Source organism: Hyalella azteca, unplaced genomic scaffold (assembly GCF_000764305.2).
Source record: "Hyalella azteca isolate HAZT.00-mixed unplaced genomic scaffold, Hazt_2.0.2 contig14808, whole genome shotgun sequence".
In the NCBI taxonomy this organism is placed as follows: Eukaryota; Metazoa; Arthropoda; class Malacostraca; order Amphipoda; family Hyalellidae; genus Hyalella; species Hyalella azteca.
This window is the reverse complement of record NW_025944682.1, coordinates 192,546-212,660: the sequence shown is the minus strand read 5'-3', so window position 1 is coordinate 212,660 and position 20,115 is coordinate 192,546. Positions and strand designations below refer to the sequence as shown.

General features: G+C 38.3%; 2 protein-coding genes and 1 long non-coding RNA gene across 3 annotated transcripts in view; 2 read left to right on the top strand and 1 right to left on the bottom strand.

Moving 5' to 3' along the window:
• LOC108670780 overlaps window positions 1-8,725 on the top strand; it is a 15,903-nt gene extending 7,178 nt beyond the window's left edge. The window contains exons 2-6 of the mRNA XM_018158274.2: window positions 1,017-1,114; window positions 2,083-2,281; window positions 2,591-2,742; window positions 3,251-6,326; window positions 6,756-8,725. Of these exons, the coding sequence (XP_018013763.1) occupies window positions 1,061-1,114; window positions 2,083-2,281; window positions 2,591-2,742; window positions 3,251-6,326; window positions 6,756-7,435 (4,161 nt within the window). The 5' untranslated portion in view covers window positions 1,017-1,060 and the 3' untranslated portion in view covers window positions 7,436-8,725. The remainder of the gene's footprint in view (window positions 1-1,016; window positions 1,115-2,082; window positions 2,282-2,590; window positions 2,743-3,250; window positions 6,327-6,755) is intronic.
• A 2,652-nt stretch (window positions 8,726-11,377) lies between these two features.
• Window positions 11,378-16,946, top strand: LOC108670782. Its single transcript, XR_001930757.2, has 3 exons — window positions 11,378-11,452; window positions 15,550-15,642; window positions 16,026-16,946. It is a non-coding gene; the product is annotated as an uncharacterized LOC108670782 (long non-coding RNA).
• A 235-nt stretch (window positions 16,947-17,181) lies between these two features.
• The window catches only part of LOC108670774, a 53,471-nt gene continuing 50,537 nt past the window's right edge, over window positions 17,182-20,115 (bottom strand). The window contains exons 18-20 of the mRNA XM_018158265.2: window positions 18,928-19,077; window positions 18,409-18,614; window positions 17,182-18,119 (exon numbers count right to left, since the gene is read on the bottom strand). Coding sequence (XP_018013754.1) covers window positions 17,624-18,119; window positions 18,409-18,614; window positions 18,928-19,077 — 852 coding nt within the window. The 3' untranslated portion in view covers window positions 17,182-17,623. The remainder of the gene's footprint in view (window positions 18,120-18,408; window positions 18,615-18,927; window positions 19,078-20,115) is intronic.

Below are 20,115 nucleotides of genomic sequence, written 5' to 3'. Positions count from 1 at the left end.
TAAATGTAGCGGTAGCGCTGTAGCGGCAAAACCTCGTATCGCTACTTAAATATGTAGCGGACGCTACCGCTACCGCTACATTGCCTTAAATGTAGAGCCGCTACCGCTACCGCTACTGAAAATGTAGCGGCCGCTAGTAGCGGCCGCTACATGTAGCGCGCTACTGCCCACCTCTGCCTCTAGGTATAAGTAGCATTGACAATGGTCAATGTATCCAAGATCAAAGGGTTAAGATATTTGGAGTTACTTATTTTCTGAAGGTCAGAGTTCTGCTAGAGTAAAAAAGATATTGTTAACACTAAAAATTTACTTTTAGCTTATTCAAAAATAACAAAAATGACTAGTTTATGATGAGGCTTGTTAACATTTTTTCTAGGTAAAATCGCTGCATCTTTTTAATTAGATCACAATATGGGTTGAATGTTATCCTATAACTTACATTCAGTTCACAATAACTAAAAAGAGGCACAAGTTTCTCATTATTATCTTGACCCCAAATGCATGTATGCCTTTACATATCTTATGTGCAAAAAATGCACACTATTCATTTCTAAAAAAATTGGATGATCTATGTAAATAAATGAAAAGATTTCAAATTAGGCAAAAATCATCGTTTATCTTGCCACAATTTTTCTTTGCTCTGGTGAATTTAGGTTGTTAGTCCAATGCTTCTCATTAGTGATGTAGTGTTTAAATTTCTTTTGATTTCATTAGAAGAATAATAGTCTCCATCAGCAGGTGACAATGCCATGTGCAGATTTTCAGGAAGCAAAAGTATTCAGAATATGAATTTTATTAAGTGGCCAATTTTAATGAAGCTCATCTAGTGCAGTAAACTGTATAATTTGCAAGGCAAATTACTTGAAAAAAATAATCTAGGCTTGTTCACTTTGAAAAATAATCAAGGCAAAACTCTTGTAAAATTTGTATTTTACTATTAGTACGGTATGTGTTGTATGCATAAAATTGAAGTAAAATTCGGCTCAATTTGTTTATGACGTGTAACTTTGTTTCAGTTAATGTAGCGACCTCTTAAAGTGACACAAGTACCTGTTGCAACATGGCTGCAGACCCTGGCAAATTGTCTAAAGGAATGAATGGTTCATTTGGTGAGGTATGTGCATTCAAATTTTTTAATTTAATTATTCAGGTTTTTGTTATTATCAAACCATCAATAAATTTTTTATTACTTTTGTCTTGCTTGGGAGTTGCTTGTACAAGTCCAAATAGGGCTTTAAATGTAATTACTGGAGATCAGGGAAAGTCACTGAGACTCGTTTCATAGGGTAGGTATTTAAATTAAGTGGAATAACATTTACAGAATTTCAAAACTTAAGATAGGAGGAGTGATGCACTTACTTTAATTTTTGATAAGATGCCTAAAAATGACTTTAAATGGTTGCAGTAAATCATCATATTCTTTGTTTATACTGCAAACAACTTTGAGCAGCTTCATTTAGGCTCACTTGATGTAAAAGTTTTCACATTATTATTTTTCTTAAAGCCTTGCATGTCCAAGTAAAGACAAGGAAGAGTAGAAATTGGTCATTGTTGGTACAATGTAAGTGGGAATATTTTTCAAGAACTCAGTTTTTCCTACATACTTAGTTCAAAATTATGGTTGCAACCCCTTCATTTGGCAACCTTCACATAAATTAGTTGTAGGTCAACCACAGCTTCAAGTCTTTAGCTCCGAGTTCCATGATACATTATTTTTAACTCTGCAATTTGCATTTATTGCTTATATCTATATAGGTATATTGCCACCTGCCTAGTGATTAGTGGCTTGCCAATTGTGGAGGGTGCCAAAATTGTGGCAACAAGAATTCTTGTTTTCCTGTTAGAAATATCTTGAAGTAATCAGTTTTCATTGTGAAAAATTACATTCTATATCCATTGGAAAATATGTTGAATTTTTTTTTTCAATATAATAAAGAGCTCTTTGCAGTTTTAAGAAAAAAATGTGGCATCAGCAAAATTGGCAAGTTTATTCAAATGTAATTGTGCTGAATTTTGTAATGAACGTTTGTCTTATCAATTTTGAAGTGTTGTGCAGTGGTATAAGTAGATTCTCTGTTGCAGCATGTGTTTGTTGGGGATGACCAAACCAAACTACAGACAACACTTGGCAAGAAGTTGGGTCCTGCACTTATCAGTCAAAGGCCTTCTTCATCTGAAGGACAACGAGTAGCGTTTGTGGAAACTTGGAGGCTCATATCCCTGGCCAATGAAATATTTGGCTTCAATGGCTGGAGCAACAGCATTTCTTCTCATTCAATTGGTAATTCACAGTTTAGATGTCAACCCTTAGAGTACTGAACAGCAATGGGTTCAGAACATGATTTGGTACATATGTGGCAGTATTAGCATTACTGATCTCATATTTGCTGCTGTTGAAATAAGATTTTTCTTTAATTGATCTGTTAAGTGGGATGATTTGTGTATCAATTTATTACGGACTTCTAGTTGAAAATATTACTCGTCTTTTATACAAACTCTGCCAGCTTATAAAAACATTATTCCACCATGAATTGCTGCATGAAATTGTTGGTTCACAAGCTCGTGGAATGACATGTATTATTTTCTCCAGATTATGTGGACGAGGTTGATGGATGCTATTTTGTTGGAGTAAGTGCCAGTGTGCGAGTCACTCTCAAAGATGGCACTTATCATGAGGAGCTTGGCTATGGAGTTTCTGAAGGCCTCCCTTCCAAGGGCTCAGCTATTGAAAAAGCTAGAAAGGTTAGTCCCATTATTATTTTCTCACTTTGAAAAAATCACGTGCAAACACTTGCTCTTTTATGTTTGCTTGTTATTTTTTCTTGCTCTGCCAATGCTTGCAAGATGATCTTTTAAGTGTTTTAATTGAAGCTTCATTCCATAATTTTCATATCTAGCCCGTCATTATGTATATGTATGCTACTCCATTAAATTCTTATAGGTGGCTAATAACAGGAAGAGTATATTGCATTCATTTGCATTATAGAGGAGGATGCACAATAAAATTATATAAATTTTCTGTTGTTGAACAATTTGATGGCATTAATTAATTACAGTAAGGTTAATAATGATTATGGTTACCTATTCATTTTTTAATATAATTCCATAACAAAACCATTAAGGTACAAAAATATAGATATATTTTAATCATGATTAATGTTTTGTTGATTTTTACACTTAATTGTGAAATATTTGTGAACTGAATAAACATTTAAATGATTTTAATAAGACGATTTTTGGTGCTGATCAGGAGGCAGTGTCAGATGGTTTGAAGAGAGCATTGCGCAACTTTGGTAACGCCCTGGGCAACTGCTTGGGTGACAAGCAGTATCTCGAGTGGGTAGTTAACGCTGCCGACCTGCGTGCTGGTCTCCCCACCACCTCCAGGGACACTCTGCTAGGAGACCTCATCACTTCTTCACAAATGAAAGCTCCTACGCCTCCTTCAACTGCTGCTAATGTACAGAAGCCAGCTCCTGATTTTACTCAACAACAAATGCAGCAACAAATACTTCAGGTGCAATTTCCTCAGCAGGCTACTGCCATCCAAACGCAGCGCTTGCCAGGACCATTTCAGCAACAGCAGTTGCCTATCTTGCAGCCCATTGCCCTCACCGGAGGTGTTGGAGGTCTCAGCACATCCACAACTCAGCAGCTTTTCATTGTAAGGCCGGTGTCTCAGGCTGGACTGTCGGCTGGTGTTGCTACACTCACCGCCATACCCACTTCTGGTCTTCACAGCCTCGCGACTTTACCTTCTTCTAGCCTAAATGCATTTACCCAGTTATCTCCAGCAACAAATTTATCACCCCACAACCAGTTATCTCAAGCCTTGCAATTTTCACAGGCCAGCCATTCTTCACAGTCCTCCCAACTGTCGCAGCAAACTCCATTTCCTGGGACACTTCTGCAGTCGGTCGTCTCGGGAGCTCCTATTGTCCACAGCACATTGCAGCAACCTCAAAATTCTACGACTTTTCACCAAAAAACTCCGCTGCAGCCTGCATCACAACAACCCAAACCGAGCATTTCTCAAGCTGTTAATCAAATTAAAACTCTATTCAACAAGAGCAAACATCCGGTATTTCCGACTGCTTACACTCAGTTTAACGCCTCCATCGCAAACAGCATACACCATTCATCGTCGCTCGGTAGCAATGTCCCGTCTGTTGGCTCAGGAGTAATGAATAACATGCAGGCTTTAATACACAACGGAGTTGGAACCAGTTCGGCCACATCTGTAAATAATACAAGTGATTCTCTCGGGGCCGTTCCTAATGGCGTTCCAGTAAGCAAAAGTTTAAGTAACGTTGATTCGGCTAAAAATATGCGTAAGAACGCTCCTACCAATAATTTCATCAGCTCAAAATCAAAAATCCACAAATTCAAAAATCAAAATCGTTTTAAGACAGCAGTGCGATCAAGTTTTCCATCCTCCTCTCAGGCACACATTCGTGACATCCAACCTCGGTCAATCGTCGCCCCAATTAACCCATTCATTCATCAGACGACTAAACCAAATTCGTCTGATTCTTCAGAATCCCAATCTCAGCCTCTGATGTGTGCAATTTCTGCCCAAAAATCTTCAGGTCTCATGACGGATGTTAAAAATTATTCTTCAAATAATAAGAAAAGAGAAAGAAGTCGGAGCAACCAAAGGACTGATGTTCCTTATGGGGACAACTCGCCAGATGACAAATCCCGAGCTACCAAAAAAGCCTGTGTTCATCTAGTAACAATTCATCATCCCTTTGAAAACGAGAACGACGTTGAGATAAAGCAGGAGAGCCTAGATTTAGACGAAATAGATTCTGACTTCATAGATCCCTTGAATAATTGCGAGGTGGTTATTGAAAGTTCATATTCTCTCGGTTCAAAGGAAGATGCATCATTGCCGTATGACAAAGAAAATGATGATGACTATGAAGGCGGTTTTGGCAAAGACGACGAGAGTGCCACTGTAGCTAAAGCGATGAATAAGCTCTTTCGAGAAGGAGTGGAGGAACCAGGTTCGGATTTCGATCAACTCTCACATCGCCTCCTGAGGAATGTTGATACAAGTTTTGCCGGGGAAGAAGATGAACTTGATGACAGCGAGGTCACTGAAAATGATTCGGTAGGTGCATCCCAAGAAGATTTAAATGATATGCGTATGACTGACAGTCCGGAGTTTGACTGGCCAAATTTGGCTGGAGATGACAGTCCAAGCTCATCTAACTCCACTGTAGCCGAGAAATCTGAACCACGAGACAAGTATAAAAACGCCGAGATAGTCGAAAATGCCGAAATTTCAAAAGCCATTGAAAAAACGGCTGGGTTATCAGGAGCAATTGAAGAAAATGTGACAAATACACAGTCTGTAGAATCGTCCAAAGAGACGTCCATTGAACTCCTGCAGACACGTGAGATAACTACTGACAAAGTACGGCAGCCACCAAGTAATGTCAGCTTAACTCCGTGCAGCCGTATGGAAATAGAAGACGAGCCTTGCGTTGCTGATGAGAGCAGCAGTGCCAAGCATGGAAGTGTGCAGAACGACGTTAAAGACAGCGTTGAGTCAGTGAAGAGCAGTAAATCTACAGCATCTGGTGACCTCTCAGAGCTTGAGATTTGCAAAAAAGCAGCATCAAGCCAAGCTTTGAATCCTAATCGGGCTGAAAAGGCATTGAAGAGCGGTATTGAGCTAAATAATTTTGGATTGGCATCTGACTCCATTAGTAAAGAAGAAATTACTGCTAAACTGATATCTCTAGTGTCTAATAGAAACACTCAGGACAAAAATAAAAATGATTGTAAGGAAACTGAGAAAACTAAAGTAGTTGATGCTGTTAAAACAATAGATGACAGGCATAGGCTGGTCAATGAGGAGAGATTTTCTAGGGAAAACCTTGATACGCTAACTCTAAGAATCACCGACTCAGATGAGGAGGAAGGTGACTTAAGTGATCCCAAGTGTCTCAAATCGGATGATTTGAGCTACAATTTAGACGAGTTGTTTGATGCAGACAATAGTTCGCTGAGTGATGGTGATAATTCGTTTGTGGGTTTCCTTGAAGAAGAGCGATCTTCCCACTATTTATCTGCATCTAAAGCTGTTGAAGCTCCCAAGCTTCCGATGAGAGCTAAATCCCAGGATTCGACGCATGCAAATCCGAAGCACAGTTGGAAAATGAAAGTTCGGGTTCGTGATGGCTTTGCTCTGCAAGCTGGCGTGCAGAACGTCGTCGACGAGACCAAAGACCATCCCCTGGCAGTGGCTAGCTATGCTTCCTCCACACTCCATGATAAAAAAGATGCATCCAAAATTTCAACAGCACCAATTGAGGGTGAGAACTTCAATTCTTCTTGAATTGGTTTTCCATTATTAGTTTATTTATAAAAAAGTTTCAGTTTCGGAATTTTGACCATCCTCCTGCATTTTATTCCCCGAGGAGTTCCATTCACTTGATTTAATGTCTAATACATTTGTATATCTTTCTTGTATATTTTCGATGTTTAGTATTGGTTAATTAATGTTTAAAGGATATTTTATGTTTTACATCATAAAAACTTGCGTTTAATTTTGGATGCACGCAAATTACTGCCACAACCTATTGTGATAATTAATCTTATTTGGAATATTTCAATTGGTAATTCGATACAAAATATTTTAATTTAGTTCTTGCCTAAAAAATCTATCGGAAATATGTTGATATCGAATTAACACAGTATATTATTGAATAAACCTTTCTAACTCATAAATTTAAACATTGCAGGTAATGTAAAACCACTCAAGGATTGTTTGTCGTCTGGAAGAGCTGACAGCCCTGATAGCGTCGACACAAACGGCCGTCTTGGAGCAACCTCAAGCAAGCTCAGCCCGTCATGGGGCGGCGATGCTTCTCCTTTGATTGAGCTTCATAAAGCCACTAATTCTCTTGACGGTGACTGTAAGAACTCGTCTGCTATTCATCTCGAACATGACCATACTCCGAATGTGAAAAGAAATCCTAATATTGAGATTGTCTCTGTGTCGAGTGCTGTTAAGCATACCATCATCCATCTTCCAAATTCCCAGGCTGTAGTGCTGGCTACTAAGAATGCTACAGGCTCATGTAACGAAGCATGTGCAAAAAGCATTCCTGAGCCTGTCACGCCCATTATAACAGAAGATGTTGCTGTAAATTCTCTTTCTGCTCTTGTCACTAATGGACAAAGATCATCACCTTCATGCCCGTCCCTAAGGATTGGCAAAGATCCTTCTAAACGCCTTTCTGTACATCCGATCACTGAGCTATCCAATTGTAAAATTACCGGCGAAGGCAAGACATTTATTAATGGTGAAAGGAACTTATCAACCGCTTTTGTGAACCTCAGTTCTGTAAATAATCTTGAAAACGGTGAAGTCGCTCGTACCCATGTAGGCAATGCTCTCGTCAATGGGAAGGATTCGTGAGCTTTGAATTATTTAATTCAGCAAAACAGGCTGTTATTTGAACATATTTAGAATTGCTCTCCTGTATTGAAAATTTAAATTGCTCGTGCTATCAATCAAATATCAATCATTGATGATTGATATTTTCACGTTTGTATTTTGTGGCATGTTCTAACTTTTACCTTTTATTGATGCGCGGCTGCTAATTTACGACCCGGACACCACAGCAAAATTTTACAATTCTAGAAATTTCATTGTATTTCTCAGTGTGTGTTGTATATTTCTTTTCAAGTATCTCAACGCTAACCCTAGTGGTCCGAAAAACAATTTTAATCATTTTATTGTTCTTAAAATTTCTTTAATTTCACATGTCGGACTAATGAAAGTTTTTATAGTCGCTTACAACAACTATGAACGCTATTACTGTTCATTGCGATAATATTTGGATTTAATATTAATTATTAGACGTGTCAAACAATCGTTTGTGTGTACCTCACGCTGCTTCTCTTGTTACCGAGAATATCTGTTATGGCCTAGTCGATGTGAACCCTCATTTACAGCGCTTTTGCCTGAATGATTTCTCATTTCTTCAGTTAGCGTACTCACTTCGACCCATATTAATATTTATCTTTCTACTTTATTTAATATTTCTTTCTCTTAAAATTATGAATTGTGTTCAATTATATTCACGAAGGAGCAACTAGGATGGGTCGCAAGTATGAACAGTTCAGTAGAAAGTATCTTAACAAATATTGCAGTTACATTTTGTTCTTTTAAATATTACTGGTACTTCTTGCATCACTTGTCCATACTTTCTATTTCAAAGTATCTCTTTTTGTATATAAGTGATGCATGAAAGTTTGTTATGACGTGTGTTAGACTTGTGTCTAAGCAAGTTTTTAGTGTTTGGATCTAATACACTTCCCTAAATCTTCACATTAAATGTAGTTAGGTAATTTCTGCTGACTTTATTATAATTTAGAATCAGAAAACTGTGAAACTTGTCATTGGAGCAATTCATGTTTGATTAGCGATTAAATTGAGTTAAGCTAGTAGGAACGAGCGGAGTATTTCATGCTAGTGGCCTAAGCTGCTCATATGTGAGGAGTGTTGTTGAGCGCCTAGAATTGTCTAGCTGAATTGCATCGCCATTACAATTGTTTCGTTTCCATTCAAAATAAATCTTCTGAGGTTCTCCTTTGGACATGTCTTACTGTTAATTGAAAACCTAAAAATGCCGTTAATTTATTGTTTAAAAATGTACAATGACCGCTAGTTTGATGTGCCTATTCATTCGATGCTATTTTGTTACTGTCGTTTTTGTTACCCTCTCAAAGACTAGAATAATTTTCAAAACAAGTTTCATGTTATATCTTGCATTCAACTTTTTGTGTTTTTTTCTTAGTAAAAAATGTCCAAGTTTAGCAAGAAAATTTTCGCCGTGAAATCGTAATTGAGACGTTACATCAACGAACACTTGCTTACATGCCTGTGAGGCGATGGATTCGAAGCCGTCAAGAGAACGTTTTGTCATTTTGTCAAATTTTTATTATATTTTTGAGCTCGTGTCACGATAATTGTTTGTTAGCACTTTGAATGAAGCGTGTTGCTGGCACGTTTGCATCACAGGACGTGGAAGGCGTGTAGTGCGACAGAGGTGGCTCCGAATACGACGGAGACGGTCTTCTTACTCAGCTCAGGATTATAACAAACGATAGTTAACATCACAATGCCTTCATTCCTAAACGTTCCCAAGAGTTTAAATTCCTGATGGTTATTAACGCTTAGTCTTCGATACGTACCAGTTCATTGTTTGAGATAAACTATTTTTGCAAGGTTTAAGTATTTCTTATAGAGTAGAAATGAGTCAAATCGATTTGGGGAAAGACTTCGTTTTCTGAAGAATTGCTGTTTCAATTTAATAAATATATTAATGCAGACTCTGATAGGCTAACATGAACTAGGCTTTTTAATTCGGCTCTTTCTTCTCATTGCAGCAGTGCGTTACCGTTTATACTGACGTGTTGTTTATTTCATATTTACAGCAATATTTTTTAATATGTAAAACATTAATTCCCATGTCACCGTTTCTCCCATGGTTTTGTAAGCTCTCGTCCTTCAGAAACGTTGTAGAGTAGCCGGAAAATTGTTGAGATACGCTTTTTTATGTAATGTACCAGTTGTGAAAATGAAGCTGTTGCTTTGTAGCGTTTCATTGTTTGCATAAGTTGAAAGCTGTATTCCTTGATAGGTCCGATAATCTCAACAAATCAACCCGGACGACGCTCTATTAACTAGACAACGCCCTATCCTGTTTTTCTTTGCATTAGTTCAGTTTCGCGATTTTTTTTTGTCTCAGTTAAACTTCAATGTGATACAAATTCAATTAATATATGTATTCTGATCCACGCCGATGCTCGTTAACTTTCCTTTTATTACATTGCTAGGTAGTACGTACAATGAAATTGAATCGAAAGGAATTGAAGATATTGGGAAGTAGGCAGGTTACTATTGATATGTTTTAGCGAGATAACACTACTAATAATTTATCGTACGTCGAGTAGTAGTACGTGAGAGATCTCTAGCGCATCAGAACAGCTTCGTCTATTTCGTGCCGAAGGTGCTATATTCGGTTTTGCAGGGTCAGGTTTTTCGTTGGTCTCAGTCTCGCAGCCTGATCCATCTCGCCTCGGTTGTAGGCTGATCTATTATTGAGGCGCCTGTTAGCTCCGACTTCTGTCGTCTCATCTTAATTATGGTCATGTGTGGACACGAATGTGGTGTTTTGTCAAGAGTGTAGAGTGGGTCTTCTCTGACCTATGTCATGTCGCCGTGCTAGATCTCCGGCAGCAGGTTGCACTCGATTAGGTATCGTCTGAGGTTGTCTGTTCTAAAGATGCTTCGGGGAACTTTCTTCAGTATCCTAGACAGCATTTCGTCCGGGCTGAGAGCAGCAGTGTTAGTGTAGTAGTTTTGCCGAGTATTGCTGTGGCTCGGGCATTCCGCCATAATATGCAAGATTGTCAGGGGTACCAAACAAAATCGTACGTCGACAAGTACATCATATCGACGAGTGCATCCCGCAGTAAATTTCGTTAGAACTTGACGTCTAAATCGAAGAGCTAACAATTATGCCTATGGATCAAATATTTAAATTTATTTAGTATTGTGCTGATCTTACATTGTGATGAACGAATACACTTAACTGATATTAATGGCATGCATAGAAAATAACCCAGGACTTGGCACCGTCGCGGATTTTCAAGGTCACGGCCATATCAAGAGATTTAGTGCGTGAAATATTGTAAATAAAATCTAACTAAAATTATGTCCTTGAAAATAAATGTACGAAGTTGTGCAAATAAAGTTAACAAATAAATCAGAAAAGAGAAAGTGTACTTTTATTTTCATAAATAAAACTAATAGAGATTTACAAGAATTTCAGCGATGCCTTCGTCCTGAATTAGTATGTTAAAAAAAAGTTAGTAGTATATCTTTGAAGTTTATGACGGTTTCTAGCTACCTAGCAGCAGGATTGCTGGCGCCAGTTACCTGTCGCCTCCTTTATGAGCAAACTCTACCACCCGCCCACCTCTCCGCCGCTGCCGTCTGCGATCTGCGTGCTGCTGTCAGTGCTGTGCAGTGTTGCCAGATGGGCCTTTTTCAGGCCAAATTTCGCAGATGTGGCCTTTTTTAAAGGCATTGGCCTGACAAAAAATAATTTGGCCTTTTTATCCGTTTTGGGCCTTTTTTATGAAAAGTGTAATTCCCGTTTTTTTCTGATAATTTGGTTGTTTTTTTGCTTTCTCAAAGCGTTGAGAGTAAATGCATGCCCTGCGAATGGTTAGAACTACCTTTAATTTAAGAATTTCTTATTAATTTCAAATGAGGCCTTTTGTGGCCTTTTTTGTGAGCTAAATTGGCCTTTTTCACTCGGCTCCATCTGGCAACCCTGGTGCTGACGTGCTGTGCGAGCACGACAGTGCACTGTAGGCTTGGAGCGGGTTGGTGTTGCGAAGCTCGACGCTAGCGCCTGAGGTATGTATTTCGGTGCAAAATCTTATGCATCGGTGTTTTTACCAGTGCAAAATGTGCCGCGTATTTCATGTTCTGATATGGGTGCTAATCGTAATTGTGCGGTCAATAGTTCTCATGATATTTATTAGGAATAGATCAAATTCAAAAGTTCTTTCATTTGTTCCTCTTAATTTCCTTCCGTAAGCCTTAGAAGGTTGGTCTGACTTTCTGAGCACAGCAGACTTTTATTTTAAATACATTCCTAGCCTATATCTTTTGATGACCTTTATTTTTTATGAGTGTGAGTTGACAACTTGACAGTTATGTCAGTTAAACTATCATGGATATCAGCAGTGGTTGGTTAAGTAGGTATAGCAATTTAAGCAAAATTGGAGCAATAACAGAAAAATAAACCAATTTTTGGCAATTTTTTTTAGAAAAACTATCATTTCAAGGTTTCCTATGAGCCAATTTAAACAATTTTAACACCATTAGAAAGCTCATTTTGTAGGCTATCTATTCTAATGTCTAACCTGAAACATTTTGGCTCAAGACTTTGCCTGCAGGCTGCAGGTGGGTGGGGGCCGTGGGGCAGTAATGGTATTGGTCCTAATGCAGTAAATCACTAAATGGACTAATCATCTACCGGTAATGCCATTGCCATTGGATTGGTTGTGAGTAGTTGTGAGTGTGACTGTTAGATATGAATGGTATGAATTCACAAAAGGCAGAATTGAACAGAATAAATTCCAGTTTCATGGTTTTGGCACCATAAGAGTTTTAAATGATGAATATTAAATATAAAATTAATAAATTATGAATAAAAGCTATGAATACATGCTGAATAAAGGATTAATAAAGAATAAATGAAGGATAAATAAATGATAAATTATTACTAATACTGATATGTTTAAATGATGGATTAATGATAATGAGAAATTAATAATATTGATGAATTAGGTCAAACAGAAAAACTAACATTTGTATTCACTTGAATAGCAAGTAAACATGTGATGATTCAGTCTGACCACTCTGATTTGCAGGCAGGATTTTTTGAGCCATGGCTTCATAGGTTTGCCAGCCGTGGTTCCATTTCTTCGAGCGGTCGAGCCATGGCTTCATAGGTTTGCCAGCCGTGAATTCCATATCTTGGTCAAGAAAAACCATTTATGGCCCACAAACTTGTTATTTACAAAGTCCCATGCATACTAACTACTAAGTCCCATGCTATTTACAAAGTCCCATACAAAAAACAGTCACTAGCATTTGTCTTCACTTAACACGTTGACTACGTATTGGTACATATGTGTACCACAAAATGTATTTCTCCAGGAGGTAGTGGTACATAATTCAGGTTGCCTAAAATCGGCCAAATCCGAGAACAAAAAAGGCTGACAATTCAATGTATACTAGTTTATTTGTAGGTTCTGCTATGAAAATTCCATTTATTTTCTTTTTGCAGTATTTAAATTTAATTAGGAAGTACCCCTATCATAAATTTTAGCCGGCCAACGCAATTGAAAAAACTAAATCACGGAATTTGTCCAAAAAAAATGACCGTCTGGCAACCCTGCTTAAAAAAAGTACAAAAAATGAAATAACAGTACAAGATGGAGCAATCGTAGTCAATGTGTTGAGCAGCAACTGAACAAGTGTTAATGCAGTAAGACCACTCTGACGTGACTGCAACTATGCAATCTTCATGGAAGAAGCATTTTGAGCTGACTTGTTATTACGTTCTGCATGTTATTTTGGCAGGAGGCAGGAGCATTGAAGTATATATACTGCAGATTGCGGAAGTTTAAAATTTTATGAAATGTCATGTTTGTGAAGAGCAAACCACAATTTTTTCAATCAAACAAAAAATGTATGACATTAGATCTGCCAGATTTCATACCTAGTACGGTACGTACTGAAATTATATGATATTAGAGCTGCTATATTTCAGAAAAAAATTGGACTTTTCCAGCCTTGCTGACTTGACTGCTGCTATGCAATCTTCAAGGAAACGTTTTGGGTTGACTTGTTGTTATTATGTTCTGCAGGATATTTTGACAGGAGCGTTGAAGTACTGCAGATTGTGCCATCATTGCGGAACTTTAAAATTTTAGGAAACGACATGTTTGCAAAGTGCAAACCACAATAATTTTTTCAATAAAAAAATATATTACATTTGAGCCACAAGATTTCATACCTACTGAAATCATATGATATTAGAGCTACAACATTTTAGGAAAAAGTAGGACTTTTCCAGCCCTGGCCTAGGCCCTAGGCTGACTAGGTATGTACATGATAATGCTGGTATCCATGTACATTTAATGATCTACTTGTAGGACTCCAAAAGGATGTCTAAAAAAGTTTCTACTTTGCCACCATGCAACTTATTAAATGATTATTGCATTCTCTCAGAACATTGAAATTTGGAGAACATTTACAAAAAAGGTCTGATTAATATTTTTCTTATTATATGTTTTGTTAATGAACAAAGCCAATTTTAAACTTTTTTATGCTCTTTGCGCAAATCAGCCAAATAATACTAAGCAAGTAAAGAAAAGAAATTTCTCTGTAAACAAAATGCTCTGGTAATAATTGAGATTCCTTGATTTGTTTTCACGCATGAGTTTGTCAAATTAAACTGTCATTGAGCATGGGGATTAGAGGAGGTCTACTGCATGCCAAAAACAAAATATGCTTAGTTGCCATTTTGTTGTTTTGTTGTGCTCCTTGTCTATTTTTTGTGCATACCTAGTCGTGTTAGCCAGGGTGAGAGTATTTATCCAAGTTTGCAGACTACATTTATTTATTTCTTTCTCTGCCATACTCTGGTTTCATGAGTCTGGACTCTGAAGGAGCAATGGGATAACAAGGATCCTTAGTTGCTGTTTTCTATTAAGTCTAGGACTTTTTCACCATTTGTTTATATTTCATGTATGTATGTTGATAATGGTAGCCATGATGATTGACTTATGGAACTATTGAGTGGGTGAAATTTTCGTAAAGGAAATGAAACTGAAAAGCCTAAAAGACTGGCTTAGTATGTTGACACAAACAATAAGTTCATTGATGGTCAGTTAAGGTTCATGACATATATATCCTTTCAAAGCTTCAACTTAGCCAGTCTTAGTTTATTCTGATATCAGGTCAAAACCATCTAGTGAATAACAATCCTGCTTCCCTGCTAATGACTCAATTTGCTTATTTGTCATAAGTAAAAATCTTAATTCAAATCAAGAAACAAGTCGCTCTTTCTTCTGTATTTTATACCAATTCAGCGTCCATCCTTGAACTAGTCTTTCAATTACTATTTTGTTGATAAATTCCATGTGATCTTGGAAATGCTTGTGCTCTGCACTACATCAATGTCTAGTTGAGATTCTGGCTACATACACTCCCTGCCCATTATGAGTGTTGATGGATCATATGTAATAGCTTGACTTTCACTGTTCAAGCCTTCATTTATTCATTAGAGTTTTTGGATGAATTTATGCACTGCCTAACATGGCTAATTTTCTTATATACCGTACTGGCTTCCCACTGTAACTGTGTATATGTAAGTTTTGGCATCAGAGGTGCTAGACTAAAATACTTTTGGAAGTGCAAGATTTTAAAAGTAAAAAGGTAAAAGTTGTTGCTATTCATTGTTGTTGAGAATTGTTTCTATTCAACTTTGTTGTTGCTATTCACTCAAAAAAAAGTAAATTGTTGGTACATTCATGTAGTAGGTATATGTTATTTGAATAATTTAGGTACTATTGCTACTTTTCAAGACAGTTTTTAGTGAATATCTTATTTGGTAATCTGAAAGAAGGGATGTGAACATAGAAAACTTGTGTGGAGGAGCAATGAAGCAAGTTCCTCAATTGCTTTGGGCCAGCCATTTACATTTGTTTCATACATGTTATTTTCTTTTCAAGATTCCTTATAATAATTTTTCTGTAACTGTTAAGCTTCTGTTGATTTCATGCAATTTGAATGTTGGTAACAATTGTTTATTATAATTGAATTTAGGGAGGAACCTTGATTCAAATAAATATTCTAAATTACCTATTCATGTAGATTGATGTTATATTGCTTATTGTGAGCCTCAATTGGTTAATGCAGTCTTTCCCATGTTGCAGGAACTCCTCTTACTTTTAAGATCATCGCCAGCACAGAGGATGTTTGTCTATGTTGTCCGCAATGTTGGTGGTGCCAATGTTGCAAGGTCACTTGTAAGTACCAACATATGTAGTTAAAGAACTACCTATAAAAGACTCACTATAATGATACATTATCTGTATTTAATTTAGGAAAACATTTCAGGCCACATTTAGGAGATAGTTCAGCTTGTTCAGATAGTCTGATAATTTACTGGTACTCAATTGATATAGGTACCAGTACTTCAAGTCCACATTGAAAATGTTTTGGATGTCAGTAAATTGATACTTATATTTTTTGTATTGGGAATTCAGATGCTTCAAAAAACTAGCTAAATGATTGGTTTACCGCCAATGGTAATGGTAGGTTTTAATAATGCCCCTTGCAAGTTCTTGGATATAGTAATTAATAGTTGAAGTGACTGGATGAAAAAGGTAATGCTTTTGACTCTTCACAGGTCAAGCCACAGAAGAATGTAGATACAGCCGTGCACACAGGAGCCTTTGGTTTGTTCTTGATTGGCGTGTCGATCTCGTCATTTTCTCTGCGCAAGCTGTCCCTGCAGGCGCCTGTGAAAGTGTAATGGCTGACCTGCTGCACAAGCCTCATCCGACGAGTGGTGGTGGTTTTACTGCTCCTATTTAATGGCCACACAGTTGATCCAAGTGATTTTTTTGTTATATTAAATGTTAGTGATTCTTAGTAGACGTAAGCCTCATCCGACGAGTGTTGGAGGTTTTACTGCTCCTATTTAATGGCCACACAGTTGATCCAAGTGATTTTTTAGTTATGTTAAATGTTAGTGATTCTTAGGAGACGTTGAGTATTGGTTATGAATTTTTAGACGAGTAAAGTTGTTGTACATACTGTCAGCTAGTCGAACTGAAAAAATTATTGATATTTGTTAATCTTAGTTGCCCAGAATGGTAATTTTCCATCCAGGGTAATTTTATGTCAGTCACACTCGATATTTCTTCATCTCAGTCGCACAGAAGCATGCTAGGCTTTGATAATTGCATTCGTATTTAATGCGACTCCATTCACTACTTATGTGATGAATTTTTTTTTATATTTTTCTTGGACGATTTGAGTATTTCCTTATATTTAATTCACTCTGTGTCAATGACATGTCTATTTATTCGTAATTTGGGGTTTGTTTAGTTGTTCACTTTTAAAGATAAAATGCATTCTTGTTAGTGACACTTCGAGGCGCTAGACAATCGTTTAATTAAATTTACATATTTATTTTCCTGAATGTACCCGCTGGTGGCGGCTGTCCATTGATTGATACTGTGGCTATGATTCAAAAGCTAGCTCTATAGACTGCAATTCGCATCCGTATGTTCCATACTTTTCAAATTAAATATCAAATATTCAATGGCCCATTGCATTTTTCCTTCCGAAAGTTTTGAACAACGGGAATTGTTCATAATTTTTTTTTCGTTAGCTAGAACATCATAAATGATTTGTCTGGAAGACCTGGCTTAATTGTTGAGGTTTTCATCATAAAGGTTGCATTGCATTTTCTCGCTTCTTTCTTGACTATGCTCTTTTTTAATAATTTTCATTTCTTAGAATTGGAGGAGTTTAAAGAGGAAAGAGAATGGCTGGCAAGCAAGTTGATATATATTTAACAAGAAAAACACAATTTATATACACTATTAGATGCGAGTTGGAATAATATTAGTTGTATATATTTAATGACAGGTTTATGCCTCATTTCAATGGTTAAAAATTCCATATAGCTGCTTAATTATAGTATTCCTCAAACTGGCTGAGATGTAGCACGTTTGAAATCGAATAATATTAATTGGCCTGAATTCGTCAAGTGCTAGGCGTTGTGAAGAGTATTTATACCCCCAAAATTTAAATAGGATAAAAGAAAGTATTCTTGAGAATTCTCTTCCCAAGCCACGATTGTATGATAAAATTATAATCCCTGGCACTAACTTAAGACGTGAACCAAGGCACTTGTGTTACATTAATATGTCATTGATACGATTTTTGCATGATTAATTGACCGTAAAATAACTATCAGGAGTTAGGGTTCTAAAGCTAAACTATTTCGTGATCAAATGCTAAGTGATCAAGACCTTGCAACTCCAACGTCGTCTGCTGAGGTGCGACTAAAACATTTTCATCGCTGCGGTCATTTTGTGATCTCCGACCACTGCTTCTTGCCGCCGAGTGAACGCTCCTCCTAATGCCCGCTCTCTGCAGCATCTTCAAGACCTTTTGTCGCGACAATGGGTCAAGTGTTTGGTAAATGGGGGGTGGATCCTCTGATAACTCAGTCGACTCGCCCATGTAATCAACGGGAGGGATATAAGGAGCCTCGTGCAGTGAAGACGGAGCATCACCGATGTTCAGGCTTGGCTGTTGAGTTTCTGGAACTTGGGATGGAGGAATATTGTGCACTTGCGTCGTCCAGATTTGCTGGCCGTTCTCGTGAAGGCTTGCTGGACGAGGCCGGCTGGTGTCAGCTTGCCGAAATGAACTCCGCAGTCGCCGAATGCTCCGCCGTACGTTCGCATTCAAAGCTTTCGCGATGCTGTAAATGCAATTCATTTATGAGGAGTTACAGTGTTCGAGTTAAGATTGTTCTAGAGATTTTCAGCATGTTTGAATTGTTGTGCCTCAACTTGGAGTAATATGGTTTAAATCCATTGATCCATTAACAATGAAAGTAGATGCGAATGAAAAATATTAAGATCTGCTTCAAGCCGGAACGGTGCACACATCAAGGAAGTTTTAAAATGTCAGGATAATAACCTTATTATCAACCCTCAACAATTTTCGATATGTTAACTCATTCAATTCACAACTTTAGCTGGTCTCACCCTAAGCCCGTGGCGGTCGAGTAAGAAGGCGGCGGGGTATATTTAGGGGGAGGATCGGAGTAGGGGGCGGGAGACGCGGGCGCTGAATAGCTCGCGTCGCCCTCGCCAGACTCCAGGTCGTGGCGCGAGGGTGAGAGCGGCGGTGTGGGGGGACGTGGGTGCTGCATGCGTGGCACGAACTGCGGCCGGTACAGCAACTGTATCCTCTGGAACGCGAGATGCAGCTTAGCAAAACATTCGTTAGCAACTTAGCACTGTTAGGTGCACTTTTAGAGCGAGTGAAAAGGGCCGTAGCAAATATTAGCAAGTTCCTACCGTAGCAAATATGAGCAAGTTCTTAGCAGCATAGGACAGTTACGTGTTCCTTATTGGTACATGGAAAAGATTCGTGTCGAGCTATGGCAAGTTCCCAGCAGCATAGAGCCGGTACGTGTTTCTTATTGGTACATGGCAAAGATCCGTGTCGAGCTATGGCAAGTTCCTAGCAGCAAAATACAGTGGCGTGCGCTAACAGCGTACCTGGAAGAGGTCATAGCGAGTATTGGCAAGGAATCTGCAGGTCTGAGCGAGTGCCACGAGGGGCACGAGGAGGATGGGCAGCAGCTGCAGCCCAGACGCCACCTGACTTGCCCACACCGGCCAGTAGCCATTCGACGACCACGTGAACACCTGCAAACGGAACTTGGCTGTTCACGCTGTCTGGTGGTATTGTAAATCACTTAACTTAATGAGGCTGTAAATATTTATCATATAATTCCGTTTACCTTCACACGATTTCCAATGATCTACATTTTACGTTGTGCTTCTCTCGTCTTAAAATGTATTTTTTAGATATTACGGTACCGCAAAGTTTCGGATCAATGTTGTTTCTTGCGCCGAGAGCCGAGTGTGAAGGCGGAGGTGGTAAAAGTGAGGTGACAGCTGGAAAAAGAATCAGAGGAGCAAAGAATAAGAATGCCGCCTTAAGTGGGGCTGTGTGACAGGAAAATACCGAGTGCCGTCAAAAAGAAGTGCAAAAAATTCTTAATGAACTGCTAGGGTCTTTGCACACTGGTAGGAGACGTTCCGTGTAGCGCTCGTCCCATCCTGCATGGGTAGGATGCCGTGGAACTACAGTGGCCCTTACGGAGCCAAGTTAGCTCTGAGCGGGGTAAAGGAACTTCATCGGAAGCGAGGCAGCCAAGATTTCTCTTGCTATTTCGGTGGTCTCAGCGATGCTGGATGGAATATCGCTGCGAAGAGTCCGTTTTGTCTCACCACAAAAGCCGGCAGTAGTGATGCCTCCCATAAGGATGGACGCTACGAGATGGAGAAAGCTGGATAGTCTGGAAGCTTTCATAGGTATGTCTCCGAAGAGAGCAGAGAAGATTGAAAAGGAAGTGTGGAAGGACTTGAGGACGCTGACAATAAACTATAAGCATGCCCACTACAGAAGCATCGACAGGGGAAGATTCCTGTCTCAGAATGGACGTGATCAACTGAAGTAATTTTAAGGGGACCGGCTACCCTCCGGAAAAACTTCTACAGTTATTATCCGATCATCATGAAACTTCACAAACATATGTAAAATGTAAAAATAAGAACATTTTGCCTCTATGAATTTTTCAAAAAAATTGATAGAAAACGTGAAATTCATAGAAAACGGCTAAAAAGGGGTACTTTAGAAAATCTATCTCCTCCTACAAATATCATCCTACAACATCGAGA